General features: G+C 37.8%; 2 protein-coding genes across 5 annotated transcripts; one reads left to right on the top strand and one right to left on the bottom strand.

Annotated features, from left to right (window-relative positions):
• Window positions 1–1995: 1995 nt before the first annotated feature.
• Window positions 1996–17000, top strand: LOC103863546 (squalene monooxygenase 1,1-like). The gene is made up of 8 exons (XM_009141284.3): window positions 1996–2203; window positions 7602–7715; window positions 7808–7988; window positions 15030–15198; window positions 15345–15563; window positions 15757–16035; window positions 16129–16407; window positions 16661–17000. The coding sequence occupies exons 1-8, from the start codon at window positions 1996–1998 to the stop codon at window positions 16772–16774; spliced, it is 1563 nt and encodes a 520-aa protein (XP_009139532.2). The 3' UTR covers window positions 16775–17000.
• LOC103863547 (putative nuclease HARBI1) lies at window positions 2259–6858 on the bottom strand. Of its 4 annotated transcripts, none has more exons than XM_033290738.1 (4): window positions 5986–6858; window positions 5763–5900; window positions 5552–5663; window positions 3692–4196 (listed from the first exon to the last, which is right to left on the bottom strand). In XM_033290738.1, exons 1-3 carry the CDS (start codon window positions 6178–6180, stop codon window positions 5562–5564), a joined length of 435 nt encoding a protein of 144 aa, XP_033146629.1. In that variant the 5' UTR covers window positions 6181–6858; the 3' UTR covers window positions 3692–4196; window positions 5552–5561. The 4 variants fall into 4 exon arrangements, with proteins under 4 accessions (XP_033146628.1, XP_033146627.1, XP_033146629.1 ...); XM_033290739.1 differs by lacking the exon at window positions 3692–4196 and having other exon boundaries at window positions 5544–5663; window positions 5986–6180; window positions 6534–6852; XM_033290737.1 differs by having other exon boundaries at window positions 2259–4196; window positions 5763–6858.
• Window positions 17001–25053: the final 8053 nt, after the last annotated feature.

Here is a 25053-nt window from a genome sequence, read left to right as displayed (position 1 = left end):
TATTGAGCTTTCAGACTTTTGGGCTTCCGACGTTTCCGCTTATTTATATATTTCAGACCTTCGATTTTATGTTGTCTCTATATATTTCATACATTTATTTTATTTATTGGATTTCCAACGTATACTTTAACCTTCAAATATTTATAAATAGAAATTTCAAAAATTATTATTTTTCATATTATTTTTGTTATTATTTTAAAGTGACGGGTGTCACAGTCATTTTCTAGAAAACTTGTCTTCTTGGTTGTTTTTATTTAATATAGGAAACAAAGAGTCTTTCTTGCATTATATTAAACGAATCTTTTTGCCCAAAAGAACCCTGCCCTAGTTTCGGCATGAACTTGTCAGTTGGCCAATATTTACACAAGTAGCTTTCACTGGTGGTAAAAGTATCCAATGCACAAGTGAGTGTCTCTTGCACCAGCATGGTAGCTTCTCAACCACTAGTTACAAAATCAAGACAAGATGAGCGCCGAACGATGCACCAGAAAGTTATCTCAGACAGAATCTGCATTTGTCATGGACTAAGAGAAACCAACTAAAAAGTAGAGCAACTGCAGGAAACTCTTTGACACGATAATTAGCTCCACCGCAATATCCCAAGTTGCAAATAATAAACCTAACCACTAGGTCTGGGCATTTTACTCATCCGAAACTCTCAAAATCTAAAAACCAAAAACTAAAATCTAAAATCCAAAAACTAAAATCTAAAAAATAATTCAAACAATCAACACCAAATTCGTGATTTTTAAATCCACAAAAGTTGGTTTTTGGTTTATTTTCATAAATTGATTAAAAAATTTTGATTGGCAAATCAAATAGGTTTACAAAAACAAAAGAAAAATATCCTGGGATTGTCATTTTTAAGTTTTTGTCACAAAAATAGTTTTCAAATAGAAGAATGACCAAAAGAAGTTTTATTAAATAGTAAAAATACATTTATAACCTAGGGCTAACTAATCTAGACTTAGGGTTTAGAGATAAGGGGTGAGATTTTGAGGATAGGGTTTCAAATTTTAAAAAATTAAAAATTAAAATCAAAATTAAAATTTTCAAAATAAAAAGAAATTATTTTGATCATTTTTCTTATTTAGGGTTATTTATGTGACAAAAATTTAAAAATAGAAATTTGAGAGAATTGCCCAAAACAAAAACCAAAATCTGAATTTTGAATGGATGATAAATGGTTTTTGTAAAAACAAAAACTAAAAACTATTTCAAAAACTACAAAAAAAATTATCACCTAAACCATGTTGAACATTATATTATCTTAACTACTTTTTGGAAAACAAAACCTAACCAAAAGTTTGTAATATTTTCTTTTGTTGATAAATGAATTTAACAGTTCAACAACAAAAAAAGAAAACAAAACCTAATGGTTGACTGACCAATATTTATTTGGTTTTGAAAACCATTTCGTAACTTTGAAAATTCAAATTTTAATTTTGGAACATTCGTCAACCCTAATTATAATCCTAGAAAAAAACAAACCCCAACTACACGGATATCTTTTAATGTAAATTTGAAAGTTGACCTAAACAACCAGTTTAATACGGTACGTACTATGACTATCAAAAACGTCGATGGACGTTAATTAAATTCTATACTACATCATTCAATACTTTCAGAATTGTCAATAGTATGGTACCTTTTTTCTTTGCTTGTTCCGACTAGTACACAGAAATATTTATTAAACTTGGACAATATCAAGTTTCTTGAGAAATGGACAATTATCAACTTTTTATTTTGTGCTAAAAGACAATATCAACTTAAACAAGTTAGAGATGGTAATGACGTTTGTAGTTTTGATGTCAAAGATAAAAGGACGTCTCTAGTCAATGTCATATGGACAACAAAAAATAACAATTTTTTTTTATTTTTATAATCATTTTAATTTAGCATATGGTGATGCCACTTCCATCTCGACTATAAATATGTTACTCTGGTTCTCAGTTATCTCATCTCATAACCCATATTAAGAAATAGTTAATAGATATGGATATGTATCTTACGCACGTTTGTTTATGGACGACGCTGCTCTCCGTCGTGGTGACATGGGCAATATCCCACGTCAGTAACCGGAGGAAGAAGACAACAAAGCTGACGGATACGACGGCAGGCCAGGAGATAAGATACGGTGGTCCAGACGTCATCATCGTCGGAGCTGGTGTCGGCGGCTCAGCTCTCGCCTATGCTCTTGCTAAGAGCAACCACATCAATGAACCCCCTCTTGGGGTTCATATGATTTTTTTATTATATTTGTGGTGGGGTCAGAAATAGTGATGAACTTGTATTGATTGTATTCTTCCATTAGTGAACCCGAACATGGGGTTCTTAGAAATTTAAATGATTTTTTATTTTTTTTTTGTTTAAAATTATTTAATACATAGAGAAATCTTAAACATACAAAGATTATTCATCAAAATTACCAAACTTTTGCCATATATTTTCAACTAAATCAGCTTTCAAACGATGATGTATTTGTTGATCCCGAATTTGATTGCGAGTCCCACGCATTTCACCGACATTAGAAAGGCTTTCCGTAGAGGAGACGACATCAACCTGGGAACTTCTGCTTGACTCTCCTGATTCGAATTCATCTGTATCAAACTGAGTGAATCTGTCGCGTTCGTCCTCTACTATCATGTTGTGCAGTATGACACAACATCTCATAATCCTTCCTATTTTTTCCTTGTCCCAAAGTAATGCTGGGTTTTTAACTATTGCAAACCTCGCTTGCAATACTCCGAAAGCACGTTCGACATCTTTTCTTACGGCTTCTTGATGTTGAGCAAATAGCTGTGCTTTTGGAGTTTGAGGAAGTGAGATTGATTGGATAAATGTTGACCATTTCGGATAAATTCCGTCGCTAAGATAGTACGCCATACGATAATTGTGGTTGTTGACTTTGAAATTGACTTTAGGAGCTCGACCTTGTATAACGTCATCAAAAACCGGTGACCGATCAAGAACATTAATATCGTTGAGGGTACCTGGAAGTCCGAAAAATGCGTGCCATATCCAAAGATCTTGTGATGCCACCGCCTCTAAGATAATTGTCGGCTTTCCTGAACCACGTGTGTACTGTCCTCTCCAAGCTGTTGGGCAATTTTTCCACTCCCAATGCATACAGTCGATGCTGCCAACCATTCCTGGGAACCCGCGTAACTCTCCAATATCCAGTAATCGTTGAAGATCATCAGCTGTAGGTTTTCTTAGATACTCATCGCCAAACAATTGTATTATCGCATTAGTGAAATTGTCTAAACATAAAAGTGCAGTACTTTCACCTAGTCGGAGATATTCGTCATACGTATCTCCTGATTGACCATATGCTAGCATACGTATAGCTGCTGTACACTTTTGTAGTGTAGATAGGCCGTACCTTCCGTGAGCATTTCTTCTTTGCTGAAAGTATGGAACTTCATTTCTTAAAGCATCCACAATGCGAAGGAACAATGGCTTGTGCATTCGAAAACGTCTTCTAAACATTTCCGGTGGGTATGTAGCATGTTCCCTGAAATAGTCATTCCATAGTTGATTGTGTCCTTCTTCCCGATGTCTTTCGTAGTAAGCCCGTCTCTTTGGTTTTTTTGCTTGATCATTAACTAGGGAGTCGACGAGATTATCAAATTCTTCATCGAACCATTCTTCAACAGCTTCATCTACACCATCTGACGATGAGGATGACATTTTAAAAATATGATTAAAGGTTTTAAAAAAAGGTGGAGATAGAATAGGAATATTTGGCTAAGTGTTAAAAAAAAAAAGGATATTAAAGAAAAAAATTTGTTTTGACTGTTTTGTGGCGTCGGCTTGAGTGTTTTGTGCTATATGATTTAAAGAAGATAGAGGATGATAGTTGTGTTCTTATTGTTCTGCAGAGAAGCGATGAAGAAGCACAAGTTTAAGAGAAAAAGAGGTGAACAATATTTGAGAGCAATGCATAAATGAGACATAGATTATATAGTCATTGTTTTACAACACACGTGAAGTGTAGAAACCAACAAAATACTACACTTTCACACCCGTGACACAAACATAATTCATCAACTACAGCTCTACCTAGTACAACCCGTGACCTTTCACACCCGTGACACAAACACACCTACTACAACCACAACTACACCACTAGCTAGTACAACCCGTGACCTGCAGAAAGAACCAAACACGCCAGTAGAAGTTGAACCCGTGACCTGCACAACAAAAAACAAAAGAAGAAGCAAGACAAATAGTTAGTAACCAAGTAAGCAATAATCAAGTTAGCAAATAATCAACAAAACATTATAACTACCTAAACAACTACCTAAACAACTACGCAACTAATCACTGACCAGATCAAAGCATCTCAGCTACGAGTTTCTCCTTCAGAGACATCTCACTATCAGTGAGAGCTTCTTTTTTTGAGAGGAGACGATCTAGTAGTTTCTGTTTGGATATGTTCTGTTTCAAGTCTAGAATGCTCTGTAGTCGATCATATGCAGCTTCATTCCCATTCTTCTTGCGTTTGGCTGCTTTGGAAGCCTTAACACCAGGTGGCCTTGCCTCTTCCGAGTCAGGCACCGTCTCTGCAGATTCCTTCCTTTTCTCCTTTGCACCATCTCTTGGTAAAGAGATAGACCTCCATTTTTGATCGAACCGCAGCTCCCTCCACGCATGTTCAAGTATGAACTTGCTGTGGTAGTCGTTGAAGAAGATGTCATGGGCAGACTTCATGACATCGTTCTCATTTTGGCCACTAGCTTGCTCCTTCAAAGCGGCCTCATAGCTTCCCACAAACTTAGACACCTGGTCATTGAGCCTTCCCCACCTCTGCTTGCACTGACTCCACTCTCTAGAAGCAGAGCCTGTGAGCTGAGGGCTTGAATTGAAATAATCCTCAATTCTTTTCCAAAACGACCCTAACTTCTGCTGGTTACTAACTATGGGATCCTTGCTTGTGTTTAACCAAGCACTTATAAGGACTAAGTCTTCTTGTGTTGTCCACTTTTTCCTTTCCACCGGCTTAGGAACATCAGAAGACCCTACGTCTATGTTCACAGGGCCGGGAGAAGTAAGGGAAAGCGGATCCATTGGGTTTCGATTGGTGTGTTTCAAAGTTGGTATGTGTTTTCTAAAGTTGGTATGTGTTTTCTAAAGAAAGATTGACTATGTTTTTAAACTAATATTTTGGTTTGCGTTTCTAACTACCAAACATTGATTACACAGATAGCATTCATCAAAAGACAACCACTTTCAAATCACATTTTAAAAACGCGAACAGAGAGCATTCATTACACATCAAATCTCATTTTTAAAACGCTAACAAGTATTACACAGATAGCATTCATCAAAACACAACCACTTTCAAGCATTCAACACAGCAACCAACTACCCTAGTTCAGTTCGTACTATAGAGAGCATCACATCACTTTCAAAGCATATCAATTAATACAACACAGAAACTAGATTTATGAACATCTACTTTACTTCCTAGTCTACCTAGTGAAGTTCAACCAAGCAACCTACAAGGAAACTACTTCTAGGGAACTATTTTAGTTAGAGTGTTTACCTTAACAATTTCATTCAAAGCAGACCTTCTCCAGATTAGCCATCTGCACTGTGAGGTTATAAACGTCTCCAGTGAGGTGATCAAGCAGCAAACTTAGCCTTTTAACCTGTGCCTGCACATGGAAACATAGAAACCTTGTTAGTGAATTAAAAAAAACCCAAACATTACCAGTATTAATTCCTATGAGCTACTCTTAAAAAACGACACTAACCTCAACACTCTCAATCTGTTTGGTGAGATTGGGCACCAACTTGATCACCTCATCAGCCTCTTCTACACGCTTACGCAGGCGTTCGATCTCCTCCTGGACGCCTATTACCCAAGGCTGACGATAATGAAATCCATCAGCCTTGGGGACAACAAAAAAAAAAACATCAGACAACATAAACATAAATTTTTATACTAATATATGAGTCTGTTGAAGTATCTCTTACCTCGTAGTTTATGCAGCTGAAGAAGCGCTTCCCAGGATGAGTGTCGTGCTCCTCCTTCACCCGAACCTCGTCAATGATTCTCCCACCACAGGGACATCTTCTAGGAATCCCATATTCGGAATCTGCGACGTATCCCAACATGTTGCAGTACTCCTGATGCCTCTTTGTATCTCTTATCTCCTCTGCGGGATCCATCTGAACCAGTCAAGCAAACGGCTTACAACAAAATCACAAAATTATATCATGAACGGAACCCATAATGGAACCCACTTTTCGATAACAAAACGGTTCGATCTAACCCACAATGAAACCCAGATGACGATTCGGAACCATAGAATCGAAACCCCCAAAACTCGAGTTTGAACCCTACCTCCAAAACCCAACTAATCGACAACTATACGGTTCGATCTTACCCAAAATGTAACCCAGATGACGATTTGGAACCCTAGAAGCGAAACCCCCAAAATCAAGTTTGAACCCTAATTTGAGAACCCCACTAATCGACATCAAAACGCTTCGATCTAACGGGTAATTAACTCGACACTCACCTATTCTCGTCGAGGAGACACTCCGTCGTCGATTCGATGGAGAAAAGTGGAGAAACGTGAAGAAAGATCAAAATCGCTCGACAGTTCGCCTCTCGGGGAAAAACCCTAGTCTTTTCTGGAAAATGAGAAAATGAATTTCTCTCCGCTTTCGTCGTCGTGACGTCAACAACGCGGCGCCAATGGAACCGTGACACCTGGCGTGAACCCGCCTCATACCGAGTCACTCGTAAGAAGCGGATCGCGGAAATAAACCCATTAAAACATTTCTTTTAAAAATCCGGGCCTAGGAACTTGAGCCCATGAACCCCATTACATCCTTCAATGTGGATGCTCTAAGGTAACTAAAATTGGCGTGACAACAGTGACATGCCTAGGTATATATAAAGGCATGCATGTTATAGATTAAACTAACACACACAAATACTTGTGATAAATTAAGTAGCACTAACAAATCTATAAAAAATTACCCTTTAGATTTGAATCTAATAGAGATTTATATACAATCTTTTACTAATTAAACAACAAAAAGTCAAAGTTGAGGCCCTAAAATATACGATATAAACTGGGGGCCTAAGAGCATCCACATCAATGAACCCCCTCTTGGGGTTCATCTTTTCAGTTTTTTATTATTAAAATTTTTTCTTTTTCCTTTCGGTTTTCTTTCAAAAAAAAAAAAAAAAAAAACTAGACCAATCACGGGCCGCCACGACACGTGGAGCCCGCGCTACAGTGATGAACTTTAGGAGAGAGGAGTTCAAGCAAAAGAGCTTTAGGAGAGAGAGGTTCATGGGATTGAATTATTTTATTATTTTTTTTTCTTGATTTCTGTGTGAACTTCCCCCCATGAACTTTCAATGGGGGTGCTCTAAGGCGGTAGCATTTTCCGTTACATATGTTGTGCACGGCCCTGCGTGACAGTTAAGCGTCCAAGTATTGTATCGGCATCGCACTTTCGTTAATTATTCTATTTGTTCGTGAACAGTTGAATAATAATTTCTTACACCGTTTATATATTTGCGGTCGGAATATATATATATATATATATATATATATATATATTGATTTGTCAGGACGGACGTAGAGTGCATGTGATAGAGAGAGACATGACCGAACCAGTGAGAATGATGGGTGAGTTTATGCAACCTGGAGGACGACTCATGCTAGCTAAGCTTGGCCTTCAAGGTCTGTCTCTGCATCACTTTCATCTACATGTGCTTAAATGTAAGACATATTGTCTCTTAATTTCTTAATTAAATTTTTACGTCTATATATAGATTGTTTGGAGGAAATCGATGCACAGAAATCCACATGCTTATCACTTTATAAGGACGGGAAAAAAGCCGTCGTACCTTTTCCGGTGAAGGACAACAACTTTCCTTATGAACCTACTGGTCGAACTTTTCACAATGGCCGTTTTGTCCAGCGACTGCGCCAAAAGGCCTCTTCTCTCCCCAAGTACGTATCTCTTTATGGCAGTCTCTTAAAATTGGGTACAGACGTCTACTAGGCGATGTTTAGGTGTAGTCCACCGTACCATTTTCATTTGTATAATGCTTTATCCAGATTTATATAGTTTAAGCACTAATATTCAGAAAACCTAAATTATTAATATTATTATATATTTTATTAAATGTTATTATATATATATATTAATTACTACTTATTTATGTATTTATATGATTATAGTTATTAGTTTAATTGTTTGTAAAATAATTTAAAATTTATCATCTTTATATAATTACGATGTTTTAAATTATTTATAATTCAAAACTATTTATATATGTTAAACTATATTTTATACATAAAAATTATATTTCAAGTATATTTTATGTTAGTTTTCTAAAACTAATGTATATATATATATATATTAACCTTACATTTATATTTTATGTAAAAAATACATATATATATATATATATATATATATATATATATGTTTAGGCTTCGTTTATGAGTCCTGCGTATACGGCTAGATGCTAGAAATTGTATACACAAATCTTTTACTACGTATTATGTTACAAATTACATAGAAAACTACAAAGTGTAACTGAATTCAATCGAACGTATAAGAAACATGACCATTTAAGTTAAAAAAAAATATTACCCGTTCCATACATTAATAATTTTGAGATAAGAGATCATGAATATTTTGTGAGACCAAACCCAAAATAAGTATTGAATTGTAACTGATCTAATCCTCGAATATATATAAAACCGAATCATAATCCTTTCCCATGCTAATAATCCTGAGAAAGTTATTAATAAACGTTTCCAAATGTTTGTTCTATGAAATTAAAATTCGCGAGAAACAAACTAATTTATTTGTGATATTTTGATTCATTATCTTGGTTAACCAAAATTAAGGTTCTCATCTCGCTATGCTATAACAACAATAGCTATTTAATTTGTGTTTAGGAAATTTGCATGTATTCTATATAGTCAGTTTTTGAGGGCTGCGTTTGGCCCAACAAATTTACAAGACATAATTTAATAGTGCTAAATTTGTTTTTTTTTTGAACTTAGCTTTCAAATTAAATGCAGAAAAGAAATAAAACATTACAGCCATAAGCTATGGTTTTTGTTTAAGAGCCCATCAAGCCCAGTTACAATTGAAACACATAATAAGGATCAGTAAGACCAAGTTGGCCCATGAGAGAGTGAAAAGATGAATCGATGATCAGGAGAGGAACGTGACGGGATCGCGACGGAGACGGAGACGGACAGAGAAGAGTCTTAAGCAAGCCACTGCTGCATCATTCGTGAAGAGGAGGAAGGGTTTGTGCTTCTGAACGAGAGAATCCTATCCTTTATTTGCCTGTCAAGAAGCCTCACAATTGAATCCGTAGAACGGAAGATTTGGCGATGGAGGCGACCGTTGCGTTCCATCCAAGTCCAGTAAATACATGCTTGCCAGCAGAGCCGGAGCAGCATACCTTTAGTTGAGGTCCCTCCTGTTGATTGAATCTGAGTCAAGACCCGATCCCAAGACCTCTCCGGCTGAATCGCACATCGTGGAGCTAAAGATCCCCATAAACTCCAGGAATAAGGGCACATGAAGAACAGATGATCACGGCTTTCATCAGATTGGTTACAGAGGAGACATGTGGGAGATGTCTGATGGCCCCATCGGATGGTTCTGTCTTTAGTAGGGCATCGGTTCAGAACAAACAGCCAGGAGAGGAAGCTATGCCTCGGGATTCCACCCTTGTTCCAAACCGTGTTGAACCAAGGTACAGAGACAGAGTTCCCATCAACACAAAGCTTCTCATAGATAATACCAGTGCTGTAACGGTCGCTAATATTTCCATCGACCTCCCACTCATAATAATCTTCATTATCATTGAGATGGATAGTAGTTAAAAAAGCATGAATGTTAACGAGATTTTCTGACCTTGCAGGGGGAAGAAGCCAGTTGTTGTCACTAAACAGAGAGGCAAGGGTTGCTTGGTCTTGGATACCTAAAGTTGAGTTTCCTCCGATACTAAGGTAGGACCTTAGTGGTCCGAAAGGAGACCAGTTGTCACTCCAGAACCGACAAGATAGGCCATTCTGCACACGAAGTTTAATCCAGCTGTATATGGAAGAACTGAGCTTTAGAAGCTTGTTTACCTGCCACGAGTGTCGCCGGTTAGGGCCTGTGGTCCAAAGGTTGTTTAAAGACCCATGTAACACCTCTTCAATAAACCAGGCAACCCACACTGAACCCGATTGGAAGAAGAGAAGCCAGATCAGTTTGAGACAGCAGGCCTTATTCCAAGTAGCAAGGTTTTTTATTCCCAATCCTCCTTCACGCTTAGGCTTGGTTACAACTTCCCAAGAAACTCTAGCATTATGGTGTTTATCAATATCACCCTGCCATAAGAATACTCCACAAAGAGAGTTTATGCGCTTCACACATGCTTGGGGAAGGATAAAAGTAGAACACCAAAACGTTGTGATGCCCGTGATTACAGTTTTGATGAGCAGCAACCTACCAGCAAAAGACAAGGCTTTTGCACTCCATGAAGAAAGCCTTGATTTTATTTGTTGGAGCAGGACCTCACAGTTCAAGAGAGAAAGTTTCTTTGTGCACAAGGGGACCCCTAGGTAGCGCACTGGGAGAGAGCCCATTGGCATGCCCGTTGTAAACTGGATCAGATCAGTCTCCCTTTGTGAAAGACCAGACGCAAAGAACGAAGATTTTTGCACACTTACAGCAAGTCCCGACCTCAATTCAAACTCACGAAGCACCTGCAAAACAGCTTGAACCGAATCCATAGAGCCATCTATAAAGATCAATAAGTCATCAGCAAAGCACAAGTGGGTGAGTTTGGACCCTTGACAATTCAGGTGATAGTTAAGCCTCATTTCTTGCGCAGCTTGGTTCAACATCAGGGAGAGAGAGTTCATGGCAATGACAAAGAGATAGGGAGATAAGGGATCACCTTGTCTCAGCCCACGGGTACCTTTAAAGTAGCCATTGACAAAGCCATTATAGCCAACAGTGAAGTTAGTGGTACAGATACAAGCTCTAAGCCAAGACAGGAACTGTTGAGGGACATTGAGGCTTTGGAGGCACGAGAAGAGGAAGCTCCAGGACAAGGTATCAAAAGCCTTTGCTATATCCACTTTTATAGTAATTCGTTTAGGCCCTGTGTTCTTGTGGTAGCCTTGTACTAACTCACCCGCCAAAGAAGTGTTTTCTACTAACAGTCGGCCTTTTACAAATGCTGTTTGATTAGGGACAATAAGGGAAGTGAGGATCGGCTTTAGTCTCTTCACAAGCAGTCTCGAGATCACCTTATAAAGAGTGTTCAAGCACGCGACTGGACGGTATTCTGTGATGAGTGAAGCTCCAGGGAACTTCGGAACTAATGACAAGATGGTAGCATTAGTAGAAGCTGGCAAGAACGAAGAGCAAAAGAAGTGACTTATAGATTGAAGAACCTCCAATCCCAGAACACTCCAAGCGCCTTTATAAAACCCTGAGGTAAGACCGTCTGGTCCAGGCGCTTTATTTGGATTCAACTTAAAAAGAGCTGATGTAATTTCCTCTGCTGTAGGGATTGTGGTCATTTGGGCACAGTGGCTTTCCGAGCAAAGGAAATCAGTCAGCGAGTGAAACCAAAAAGGGGTAGAGACTATTGCAACTGGTGGAGCAGGCAGAGGCCCCAAGATCTTCTGAAAGTGAGTGACTGCATGGAGACTCATCTGGAGGGGATCAGTGATAGTGTCACCTGATGGAATAAGGAAGGAGCGAATGAAATTGAAGTTCAACCTAGTTTGCACCATTCTGTAGAAGTAGATAGTATTCTGGTCACCCTCTTTCAACCAATTGATCCTAGACCGCTGTTTGAAGTAGCTCTCTTCTATCTCCCTTAGGAAGTTCCAGGTATGAAGTGCATGTTTCTCCATCTCAAAGAGCTGAGCATTTGGGGTTTGAAGAACCTGTACCTGCACATCTAAAAGCACACGGTTAGCATCACTCACTCTCATCTGAATTTGTGAAAAATTCTCTCTGTTTAAGTGTTTTAAGTCACTCTTTATCTGTTTTTGTTTCCAGTAAAGGTCAGTGAGATTCCCAACAGTGCTTCCGGCCCGTGTCCACGCATCAAAAACCACCGGGAGAAAGTCAGGGTGTTTTGTGAGGTAATTGTAAAATTTGAAAGGTCGGTTTCCAGCAGAGGGGATATTGGTAGCAAGGTCCAGGGTACAAGGGCTGTGATCAGAGGTGAGGGAGGGGAGAAAGGAGGCTGAGCAGTGAGGGAATATATTTAGGATAGGGTTGTTGATCAATAAGCGATCCAGCTTTTTTGCAATCGGATCATCTGGCTGACGGTTAGTCCACGTGAAGGGAGAACCCTGATAGCGCAGGTCGTAGACTCCTAGCTGGGTTAAGCAATCCTTCAGCTCAATCATGTCATGAGTGAAGGAGTTTACATGTGATAAAGAGTGCTCTGAAGGATGAATGATTTGATTAAAATCACCACCAAGCACCCATGGAGTAGTATCCAAAGAGAGGGCACGACTCATATTTATTAGCTCAACCCAAAGATCAGAGCGCTCATCCTTTTCGTTAGAAGCATAGATTGCAGTGTAAACAAATAGGGAGCATCCAGGGATTTGGACTTCACAAGTAAGAGCTTGGCGAGATTGCTGAAGAACTCGGACAGAGACAGTATCCTTCCAGATGACAACAATCCTACCATCATCATCACTCGCATGGTTAGAGGTAAACTTCCATCCTCTACAAATCTTATTCATCAAGTGATTCAAGTTATGATCCTTTATATGTGTTTCGAGAATAGTTCCAAAAAGGGGTTGATGGGCACTTAACCAATCACAAAAAGGCTTATGCTTATCCGGGAGATTTAGTCCACGGACATTCCAAAAAAATATCTTACTATACATAGGGGATCAGTCTATGGTCTCTTCATGGTGAAGAGGACCAATAGGAGCCAAAACAGAAAAGGGGTTAGCTAAAGGTAGATCAGTAGAGGCCAAAACAAGAGCTTGAGAGGGAGGAGGGGCAGAGGAGGAGAAAAACGAAAGTTGGGCTGAAAAAGAAGGGAAAAGAAGGGAGTTAGGATCAGGGCGGGGTCTTTTAAGAGAAGGGGCATAGAATGTATCTGGTGGACTTAAGGGCAAGGGAATAGGCTTTAGAGAGAGAGGAAGAGGCAAAGGAGCAATAGGAGGTTTAGAAGGGGAAAATAGTTTGGGGGAAGGAGGGTTTAGAGGTGTTAATGAAGGGGCAGTAAGGTTATTTGAGATGAGGATAGTAGGAGGGTTTGAGGGAGGAGGGGTTTTGGGGAGGGGAGAGCGTTGGTCATCTGCAGTGACTGGGGGAGGGGCATCAGAAGAAGAAGAAGCATTAGCAGCTGCGTAAACATTAGATTCTGAAGGCGCCTGAGCTGGTCCTTTGTTTTTTTCTTTAGAGGATGCAGCAGCTGAGTTTGGAGCTTTTTTTGCAGGTAAGTCTGAAGACTTCGAAGATGGGGGCAGCTGAAGGCAGTTGCGAGAGACGTGTCCCAGCTCATTACAATGAGAGCAGGTAGGAGGGACCCAAGGGTAAGAGACTTGAACTTCAACTACCTCACCACTTTGCCGCATAAACTCTACAACTTTTGGCAAAGGCTTTGTTAAGTCAACAGCGACTTTCACATGAGAGAGGGTTAAGCTCACCAAGTTTTTAGTGAAGTCGTCTGTTTCCTTTGGGTCTCCTACAAGGCCAGCTACAAGGCTAAGCCCTTCCTCATGGCGAAGATCAAGTGGAACACCAGTTAAGTGAGCCCAAATTTGGATCGATTCTAGTGGAGGAGGGGAAACTGAAGCTGAAGGAGACCACTGAACAGCATGAAACATGGACTCTCCAACATACCAGATTCCTTTCTCTAATATTTTCTGTCTCAGATAATCAGAGGGGATGCGAACCAACATAGATCGAGACAAAGGGTTAGGGTGAATTTCCACTCTTTTTCCTTTACCCCACATGTGGTTCAACACACTTTGAACTTGATTGTTGGGAGGGGGTCTTCCATTGAAATAACAGATGATGAAGTTTTTATGTATTTCAGCACCTTTTTCGAAGACACTATCGGGGATCAGGACGCGAGGTACACCTTTATCCGTCAAGGTAACAGGAGCAAGACGCCTTAGAGTTTTGTTTTCAAGCTTCCTGATTTTCTCAATGAGAGGAGTAGAACTAACAGAAGGAGCAGAGGGAAAGGTATCATGGTTTGGGCTAGTGTTAGAATCTTTAGACAGATTCGAGGTAAAAATAGGGACAGATGAGGAAGGAATGGGGAGAGGATTCAAGGGAGGAGGGGAGGATAACGGAGGTGAGTGATGGGGTTTTTTTGAGGGGGAGACAAGATTGACTTTTGAAGTAGAGGCATTGGTTTGAGAGCGCAAAGGTTCAGAAGTTGGAGGAAGGGTAAAAGGTGGAGACGAGGCCTTGTTAGTTTGGATTGGGGAGGAGAATTTAGGTGGAAGAATTTTGAAGTTTCTATGGTGAAGGGGAACAGTGTTTGGAACAGTGTTTTCAGATCTGAGATTTTCAGAGTTTGAAACCACAGTGGATTTTGAAGCTGTACCAGCAGAGATGATAGCAGCAGCAGTTATAGGGACAGAAGACTTCAAAGCAGGCCTACTGGACTTGGCCATTCTCAAAGAAGAACGAGTTGGTTTGGGGGAGGCTGAGCTGAGAGGAGGGAAGGGGTCATCGGGGTCAGGAGGGTCAGGAGGATCTGGGAGGAGACTCTCACCAGTGGTGAAACGCGGAGGAGACGGGCCGGAAGCACTGTGTGGAGGGAACCAGGGATTCGCCATTCACTGTTACGGAGCTTTTTCTTTACTGCTAAATTTGTTTTTGAGCGGAAGAAGTTGACTACTTATGGCTATTGCCTTCAGAATAACGTATTAGTAGTCAGTTCATGGTAGATCTATATATTATTATACTTTTCAATATCATTGTTCTTCCTTACAACATTGGTTTATACACCAAACATTGATTGGCAGTGTGCGGCTGGAAGAAGGAACGGTAAAATCTTTGATAGAAGAAAAAGGAGTGATCAAAGGAGTGACATACAAGAACAGTTCTGGCGAAGAAACGACGGCCTTTGCACCTCTCACTGTGGTATGCGACGGTTGCTTCTCAAACCTTCGTCGGTCTCTTAACAATAACGATGTGAGTGTTTGACTTTAAACCGACTAACTTCAATCTTATGCTAAAAAGTTAATCACATAGAACTGATCATGTTATTCACTTTGATTTATATCCAGCTAGTTCATAAGCATAACTACTAACTTAATTTAATTTATTTTTAATTATAGGCGGAGGTTATGTCGTACCAAGTTGGTTACATATCAAAGAACTGTCAGCTCGAAGAACCCGAATACTTACACTTGGTAATGGCTAAACCGTCCTTCACCATGATGTATCAACTAAGCAGCACAGAGGTTCGTTGTGGTTTGGAGCTTTTCCCCGGACAAATTCCTTCTATTGCTAATGGTGACATGACCAACTTTTTGAGAAACACTATGGCTCCTCAGGTATGCATCAGACTGATGATTAATATCTGCTTGTTTTAAAAGAACAAAATATATTAACTAACTTCATGTACTGTTACGTAGATATGTCATATATACTCACAATCTGATATTTTAAAGCGGTACATGCATCTGCATGGGCCCATGGCTCCAGAATATGTAGTTAACATCTCTCTTAACACGTACTATTTATCAGGTGCCTCCAAAACTCCGCAAAATATTTTTGAAAGGGATCGACGAGGGAGCACAAATAAAAGTGATGCCAACAAAGCGCATGGCAGCTACTTTGAGCGATAAGAAAGGTGCGATTGTGCTGGGAGATGCATTCAACATGCGTCATCCATCAATCGCGTCTGGAATGATGGTTTTACTGTCTGACATTCTCATCCTACGTCGCCTTCTCCAGCCATTGGAATACCTCGGTGATACAAACAAAGTCTCAGAAGTTATCAAGTCCTTTTATGTTATCAGAAAGGTTAGCATACGCCACACACTAATTTTAACTCTATTTATAACAACCTCAACAAAAATTGAAAATATATATTACACATGATTTTGTATGGTGAAGCCAATGTCAGCGACTGTGAACACACTAGGGACTGCATTTTCTCAAGTACTAATTGCATCGACCGACAAAGCAAAAGAGGCAATGCGACAAGGCTGTTATGATTACCTCTCTAGTGGCGGATTTGGCGCGTCGGGATTGATGGCTCTACTGGGCGGCATGAACCCTCGTCCGCTTTCTCTCATCTATCATCTATTCGTTGTTACTCTATCCGCCACTGTTCAACTGCTCTCTCCATTTCCCTCCCCTCTTGGCATTTGGCATAGCCTCAGACTTTTTGGTGTAAGTCATTATATCTTTACTTATATTGCATATTTTTGTAGAAATGGGTTTTTACTGAAGTTTCCTATCAATCTTTTTAGTTTACCTTTGCAATTTGACCTTTTTTGGGTGCAAGTCATCGTTTCTTTCCTATATAACATTTTTATAAGTTGGTTTCCGACGTAAATTTGTGAGTTGGTATATATATTTTAATTAGTTTTACTGTACACATAATAATTTGACATTGATTTTCCTTTTTTCTCTTATTTTTTAGTTGTCTATGAAATTGTTGGTTCCTCATCTCAAGGCGGAAGGGATTAGCCAGATGTTGTTTCCAGCATATGCAGCCGTGTATCGCAAAACCTATATGACAGCAACCACTATCTAAGCATCGTTACTCTGAAGCGCGAATAGTACTAGTAGTAATGTATTTGTTAAAATTGTATTGTAGTGTGTTTACTATTACGTATTATATATACCTGGAAAATACATGTCCGTATATTCTAAGCCAAAAAAGGATTGTAATAATAAAGAGACTTCGGCCTGAGGGCGGTTTAGTAAAGTTTCAATAAATAGTACTTAATATGTCCCAGCTGACAGAATTCTGCTGTGAAGTTTAAAGAGTCGCAATACCACCAATACTCTTTTTTTTTTTTTGATAAATATGTGAATTTCATTATCATGGCAATGGTAATGACACAGAGGATACAATCAGATTTTGAAACAAATCCTAATGCATCAATGATGCTATCTAAAGCAGAGGTCTAAACAAAGCCCCAAAAAAAAGTTAAAAAAGACATTGCAAGACAATAAAGGTTTAGCCATATCCCTAAGGAGATGAGTAAAGCTTAGCTAAGTAGGAGCTGTGTGAAGCCATCTATTTCCAGTTGAGTTTCACGTAGCCTTCGCACCGGACCCTGTAACGAAGAGTGAACATCATAGGAGAAGAACAGCCGGAGAACAAACCGAGGAGCCGCGGTTTGTCCCGAAAGGAGGACAGGCGAAGCGGGGTTGACTAAGTCCCGGTCCGGCCATCAACAACCAATGGAGTCCACTCCAGACGCTGCAAGAGAAGCGAGCATTGGAGGCACAGAGATGATACTACCTGAGACAAGCGGAGGTTTAAGCTCTCGACTCCGGCCCCCTCAAAGTAGCAAACACTCAAGAAGATTCAGCTTCAGATACAAGGACGAGGCAGGACACACGAGAATCATCTCCCTTCTGGAAATATGAAGAACAGAGGAGCAAGCTCCAATCTACATACGACGGGAAAGTCGCAAGCTTGGCTAGACCAGAACCCAAAGAGAGAAGTCCCAGACGATAGCCCCAAATCGTCGTTTCATCAGACAGGAGAGACCATACCAGATGAACAGAGGCAGCGACGCTCTGCAAGCCGGCGAGCACTCCAAGCTGAGATCTGACCCAGATCCAGCAAATCAAATCTCAGATCTACAACTGAAACGAAGCTTCCTGCGGAAAATCGACCATACACCACCACGCCAACACTCCGGAGGCGACGAGCACACACTCTTCGCCTGATTTGAACCCTGGATCCGGCCGCAATCTTAGGGTAAACTAGAGATGTTGAAGCAAAGAGGGGATGGAGAAGCCGAGGAAACCGCAAGAGAGGAGGCAGGAAACGCTATGAGGGCCAGAGGGGTGGCGACCGACGGCTAGGTAAGGCACCGCCGGTCACCGGAGCAACAAAACGGAAGGGAGAAACTCGCGGCGAGGTGATTTGTGGGAGAAAGAGTTGAGAGAAAAAAGAGTTGAGAGAAAACGTTCTCTCTCACTTTCTCTTTTGTTTCTTTATCAAATGACATATCATACCATCAATACTTGGGGCTGAGCAACCACCAAACCTATTTTAGCAGCTCTACGCACAAACTTGTGTGCTATGTTGGTCTACACTTATATTGCTTACTTAAACTCTTACCAATGATGATTAGTACTTTCTCGCGGGTTACTTCAATAGATTGCTAAACCGATATGCGTTACACTACAAGGAAACACTATATATTCCAATGAAAAAATTGTCGTATCCCGGTTTTTGGTATATAGTATATTGAAATGCTCATAAGAACTGATTTGACTATTTAAGTTAAATATCGATATGCTCAGATTAACCTTTAAGCTAATCTCTCAAATAAGAAAGTTTGGTGTAGTACTTGAGGATCAAATCCACAGAGATTCAATATCTCACACAATAGACTTTAGTTTTACACTATGCTAGGTCAAACAATGTATTAAACCATAAATAATAAAGCATTAAATATAGCTAACAAGGTGAACAAAGTAGTTGTTCAGTAAATTTATGAGTTGTTTGATGGAAGGATGCTTGCTAGATCTAGGGTTTAGGCACATGAATTATAATAGATAAGATGCTAGGCGAGCTGATACGCTAGGACTCAACAATTCACTTTATAACACTATCGATCGACGGTCGAGTGTCGATGTCGATCGATGGTTGTGGGCGAGTTGATTACCACTAAGAATGGTCGATCAGCTCTCGCGTATTTCTAACAAACCTAACTCAATCAGAATATTATCATGCAAAGAATCTACTCTTTTGCAGTATCCTACGTCCTAAATTCAGGATCTAGTTAATTACTCTAGAACCATGCATTAAGAATACTTCTAATCAATGGGTATCAATTCTCTAATAAACCTATTTTGAGGCTAATTCATCAGAACCAAATAGAACCCTAAACCTAACAGGTGGATCTACTCAGACATGATAGTTGTTACAGAAATCATAGATGAATAGATAAGAAATTGCAATAGATATAAATTATAAAATCAATGGAGTTTCAAGAGGATTCTGAAGGAGTTCTTCTCTTCTCTCCTAACCTAGAACTATGAATAAAATAAAGCTTAGCCGTCAACAATGGCTTAGAAAACATATAAATAGGGTTTTAGGTCCACAGGTATTCCGGTAATTTGTGGTTGCTTCTGGGCTTCAGTCGGTCATAAAATATGCTCGGCCCGTATTCTGGCATCACCGTCGATCGACAGTCATTCATCTCCTCGACAACTTTCTCTCGTGAGGCAGACTGACCATTTTTTAGTAAAACGAGCATAACTTCTGCTATAGGATGATTATTGACCTCAAACCAGTGGCATTGGAAAGCTAACTCAAATATATATCATATGTAAAAAGATGGGCTCAATCTAACGGTGGGAATATCTCCATCCATAGCTAGACATCTGACGCGTCTGTGCTAGTTTTGCACTCAAAATGTTCCAAAAGACACCAAAATCACCACTTTCCTCCAAATCGTCCATGAACCTGTAAACACTCTAAATAGACTCTATATCGTAGTAAATATATCTTAAAATACCTATATACCATGGCTAATAATAGGTAAAATCCATGGTATATCAACTCCCCCAGACTTACCTTTTTGTTTGTTCTCAAGCAAAACACACATGATAGTCTTATGAAAGAGGTTTGAAAACAGCAGGGACTCACATAATTTAAAATCACTATTCTCACTTCTGCAAATATGATTGGTGGAAGTGAATCATTACTAACCTTGGATGCTTTCAATATACTACACACTAGCTTAGTCACTATACCATACAATCACACAACACTACTGATAGCGCCTTGCGTACCCTCTGCTGACCTCATTTCTGCATTAAATAGATGTGTAGGCTACGTCGTCTTGGGAGTATCGATCAAGGGACATGAAATCTTACTCAAGCAAGTTTTTGAACACACATGTAGTCTTCTCTGATCCCTTTCTTCCCTCTTTACTCTCTTCTATGAATCTCTATAGTTTCAATTTTAATAAATGTTGATGCTGATATACAGTCCATCTTGTTCATCTTATTGACTTGTCTACTTTTGTAGCTCTATTTGACAAAGTGTAGCGAATACCGGGGTCACATGAGACACTCATATCCCTCGTTTTCACAATGTGTGATCATTCCCTTCAGACTTAGAATATTGGGGTCACAGGAGACACTCCTACCCCTCTGCCTCTTCCAGGAAATCATTTCAGTCTTTTATATCTTAAGATGCCACACAGAGAGAGAGAGAGAGAGAGAGAGAGAGAGAGAGAGAGAGAGAGAGAGAGAGAGAGAGAGAGAGAGAGAGAGAGAGAGAGAGAGAGAGAGAGAGAGAGAGAGAGAGAGAGAGAGAGAGAGAGAGAGAGAGGAATCAAAAGCACACAGACTTTTACCTTCGAGACTTGCAGGAGGACTAATATCCAATGTGTACCAAGCCCCAAAACATGCAAATATTGATCAACTCAATAGGTAGATAACTTAACTTCAAACTAGCAATGCTTTCTTTGATACCAAAAATCCTCCAAAACCATTATATTCAACTCTTATAAGGTGGAGCTCGATTCCACAACTAGTAACCTTCCCCATTTCTCTTCATCAACCGAAAATATCCATAATGTAGTTGCACCTAATTCTCATACACCACATGTCGCATAGATATCTATCATAGAAGAAGAAGAGTTTGTGAAAACCAATAGAAAAAATTGATGAAAACCAAGGATAAAATGAAGAACAAGGGACTAGTTTCAATTCTTTTTTGTTTTTCTTGTAAAGAATATCGATTTTAGTCATATATAGAAATAAAAAAGATTTCTATATATTTTCAAAATACTTGGTAACTGTATTTCCATATATTCGAAGATTTGGTCATAATTATTCGTTGGCTATAGATTTTTCTACTCTATGTAGAAATAAGCCTAGTTGTTCGAAAGAAAATTCTATTAATCATAGGGTCCAACTGGTGATCACTTTAGGAATGGTAGGAACTAGTGAAAATATAATCTAAAGAAATTACGAGAGAAAAAAATTGAAGGAATAATTATTCCTTATCTACTTTGACATGGAATTTATTGGTGCTATAAAAACTGGAAAAAGGAACGATGAGGAATTATTAGGTCCTATAAGTAATAAAAGTTCCTTGTAAATGGTAAAATAATTTTAGAATGAAGTGCAAAGTAGTATTCATTGTCACTACTTTCTTCAACCATAGTCACCAGTTGGACCCTTAGTATTTTAAGTTGTTTCTAGATTGCGTATTCACACAATTTTAGCGGAATGTGTTAAGATTAGAAGATGCATTCATAAAAAAATTAGGAAATTTTGAAATCTGTAGATATTGTATTCCCGAATGTAGAATACATATTGTAAGTTAGATTATTGATTTTTTTATGAAATTAGATTTCCAAACAAATATGGAATTCAATTTTTAATATATATGCATTAATTTTGTAGAATATGAAATCTGCTATTCGTAAAACAAAATTTGAAATATTTACTTAAAAAGTTTAAGAATCCCAAAAATTACAACTAAATTGATATGAGTAATTTTTTTCATTGTATATATATTTCATAATATGTTTGGTCTATAAAACTATTTATTTCAGTGGAAGCTCCATTAATCTAGTTGTTTAACTGATTGTTCATTAATGCTCTACGTTAGGAGGTTCGTGTTTCATTTTCTAAAAAAACTATATATTAAACAATTATGCAGATTATGGAGGAAATATTTACAAGGGATGTTTAATGGAGTGCAAGTAAATACGGCTCAGATGATGCAGACTTAGGGTATGAATGGTGATCAATGAACGACGAAGAATACTGTATTTCCTAACGTTCCTAAAAGAATTTACCATTCACAAGGAATAATAATTCTCTCTCATTCCTTCTCATTCCCTTTTTTTTGTAGAGAATTAAAGAACAAAATTATCTATCTTATTAAAACTCAAGTACAAAATTGGAGTGTTTGGAGACTTGAATAGGACTTTTAAAAATTTGGAGTGTTTGGAAACATGGATTGCAGTCTTTTAAAAAAAAATATTTTTGTTTGAAAACAAGGATAGTAGTATTAAGAAAAAAAGTAATGGGCTTATGTTTTTTAAAAAAATTGAAAGTTATCTAGGCCACTTTTAAAATATACCAAAATGGGTCAATCTAATTCCCTAAAATTTTTTTTCTAAACTAACCATAAAACAAAATTTAAACTTTATATACATATTTCAAATCAAAATAATAATTCAAATTTGATTTATATCAAAAATTGATTCAAAAATATACATATATTCAAAAATGGATTTTTACTAAACTATTTTTCAATAACCATTATAAAAAAATATTGTCAATATATATAAGAAAAATATAATACAAAGCCCAATTTGAAATACCAACTCAAATTATGGTTTTCATATTTCATATTAAGTTTTAAAAATATAATATATGTAATTATTTATATGATGGTATGTATAAAATACTATTAATTATATGATTACTTATATGATGGTACATATAAAATACGATTAATTATATGATGATAAAATACGATATATAATAATGACTAGGGATGGGCTTTTGGATACCCATACGGGTTTAGTTCTGATCGGTTTGTATTTTGGGTTTTCGGGGTCAAAGATTTCAGCCTTATTAGAATGTTTCTAAATTTTGGTTTGAGTTCGATTTGGATCTTTGCGGGTTTGGTTTGGGTTTGGATAACTAATTTAAATTATTTTTAAAGTCTTAAATCATTATATATTTTAAATTTCTCAAAATGTATAAATAAAATAATATATTACGTATAAATTTGAATAACATATGTCATAATACTTAAGCTTAACATATCAATTGGCTTGATTTAAAATTTTGGATACGAAATCAATAATTATTTTAAGTATTTTTGGTGATTTGAGTATACTTTAACTATTTCAGATATTTACTTTTGACTATCTATATATATTTTCAAGTATTTAAACCAATTTAAAAGTATCATTTTTGATGTTTTATATACGTTAAATCTAAAAATAATTAATATATATAAGTATATAAATCTATTTTTAGATAAATTCGGATACCCAAATACTTCGGTTCGGATCAGATTCGGTTCTCTAAATAACAAAATTTTGAATAATTAGAATATTTAATCAATTTATGTTTGGGTTTGGTACTATATCTTTGGATCGGTATCGGTTATGTTCCTCGGATTCATCCAAATCCTAATAATTACATGAAAAACAAATATCAACATATTTTTCAAAATATACATCCGCGCGCCTGCGCGGGTCAAAATCTAGTTCCTTGTTAAATTTGAGAAGGAACAATCATTCCTTTACATTCCTGCTATTTTATTTCCATACATTCCTTTTTTATTCGTTCTTCTTGTTTCCCGAATGGTCACCAGTCAAACCTTTAGACATAAATTCTCATTCGGTTGTAAAATTGTCTATATATGTTTTGAGAAAATCACCAAAATAACTCTGAACTTTCAAAAAAATGCCAAAAAAGCTCCAACTCATATATGAGCAATTTAAATCTCCAATTTTTGAATATTGGCCATTTTAATCTTGTTCTTATGCTGACTCAGCCATTTTAACTTAACAATAATCAACTGTTAACTTTAATTAAAAAATACTTAACGTCTGTTAAAAATGTAAAGTTACGTAGTTTTAAGTAATTAAAAACAGAGGAATAAGAAAAACTAAAATCTATGGCGTAACTTTCATATGGATATAGTGACTTTATATGCCTTTAACGAAGAGGAGAAGATCACATCAAACTCGTACTTCTCTTTATTCGGCTGGTACTAAACATATAATTTGAAACCAATAGTTCGTTTCTTGTGAGTCAAGAAATTGAATCTTAAGACTAAAACATTGTTGATTTATTTTATTTGTTTCGTCATTATTTGCAGCTACAACAATTAATCAACACAATATTTTTTTAGTTTCTGTAAATATGATGTCATGACGCCTGCGCTCCAGTAGATCCTACGTCTTCTCCTCCGTCTAAGACTTTATTATCCGCCCTGATGTCATCATCTTCTCACTGCATCTGTGCCATTTTCTTCTCACTCTGCAAAACTCTGTTAACATGAAAATGGACTCTTTACGGTTAATTTAGAACAACAAAATGCTGAGCCTGCGAACTAATGACTTTAACTAACAGAGACTGGCTGGTAGGGAACAAAGGATAGTTTCAAAACAGTCTTTAACTCGAATCAGACATGGAACTTAACACGACTCTGGGTCAGCAAAGGTTCCATGGTCTTCCGATCTCGTTCTCAGCAGCTATACCTAAATTCTCTGTCATCACATGGATTGCAGTCCATGAACGTATGGCAACGGGAGAGAGGGTTAAGATGGAACTATCAAGTTGATGCATTGTGTAGTCTTTGCACAGAGACTCAACCGTATATTTTTACTTTGTGGAAAGGATGGTGGAAGATACGAAAAAGTAATGTCAAATTCAAAAAAGAAAAAAGAATTAAGTTTAAAACATGGATACCCGTAGCTGAGTTATAACACTGAAAAACATAGCTAAGTGCAAACACACGAATAAGTTCAAACACACGTGAAATAGATAAAACAAAGACACAATCACACTTGGGGCTGAGATGGTCCTTGAGAAGGTCCTTGTGCTTGAGATAGATCTCCCTGCAAAATATAACATAGTGGTTAAAACTGATCGAAACAGAGTCCTTTTAATCAATACTATTAAAAGGGAAGGAGTCCTAAAAAATCTACTTAAAACAAGTCATAGTTGGACCATTTCATTTAACTAGAATTCCTATTATTTTTCATACTATTAACTTCATTATTCTTCATTAAAAACAAATTAGTCATAAAAAATGATACTAACCTAATTCTCTACATATACATTTACTATATA

The sequence above is a fragment of the Brassica rapa genome, chromosome A04 (assembly GCF_000309985.2).
Source record: "Brassica rapa cultivar Chiifu-401-42 chromosome A04, CAAS_Brap_v3.01, whole genome shotgun sequence".
Taxonomy (NCBI): Eukaryota; Viridiplantae; Streptophyta; class Magnoliopsida; order Brassicales; family Brassicaceae; genus Brassica; species Brassica rapa.
Note: the sequence above shows the minus strand (reverse complement) of the source record. Positions and strands in the feature narration are given on the sequence as shown.

Coding starts and splice junctions, on each gene's coding strand:
- LOC103863546 (XM_009141284.3), top strand. CDS start 1,996: ATGGATATGTATCTTACGCACGTTTGTTTATGGACGACGCTGCTCTCC. Junction 7,989..15,029: donor AAGGCCTCTTCTCTCCCCAA/GTACGTATCTCT, acceptor ATTGATTGGCAG/TGTGCGGCTGGAAGAAGGAA. Junction 15,199..15,344: donor GGTCTCTTAACAATAACGAT/GTGAGTGTTTGA, acceptor TTTTAATTATAG/GCGGAGGTTATGTCGTACCA.
- LOC103863547 (XM_033290736.1), bottom strand. CDS start 3,693: ATGTCATCCTCATCGTCAGATGGTGTAGATGAAGCTGTTGAAGAATGG.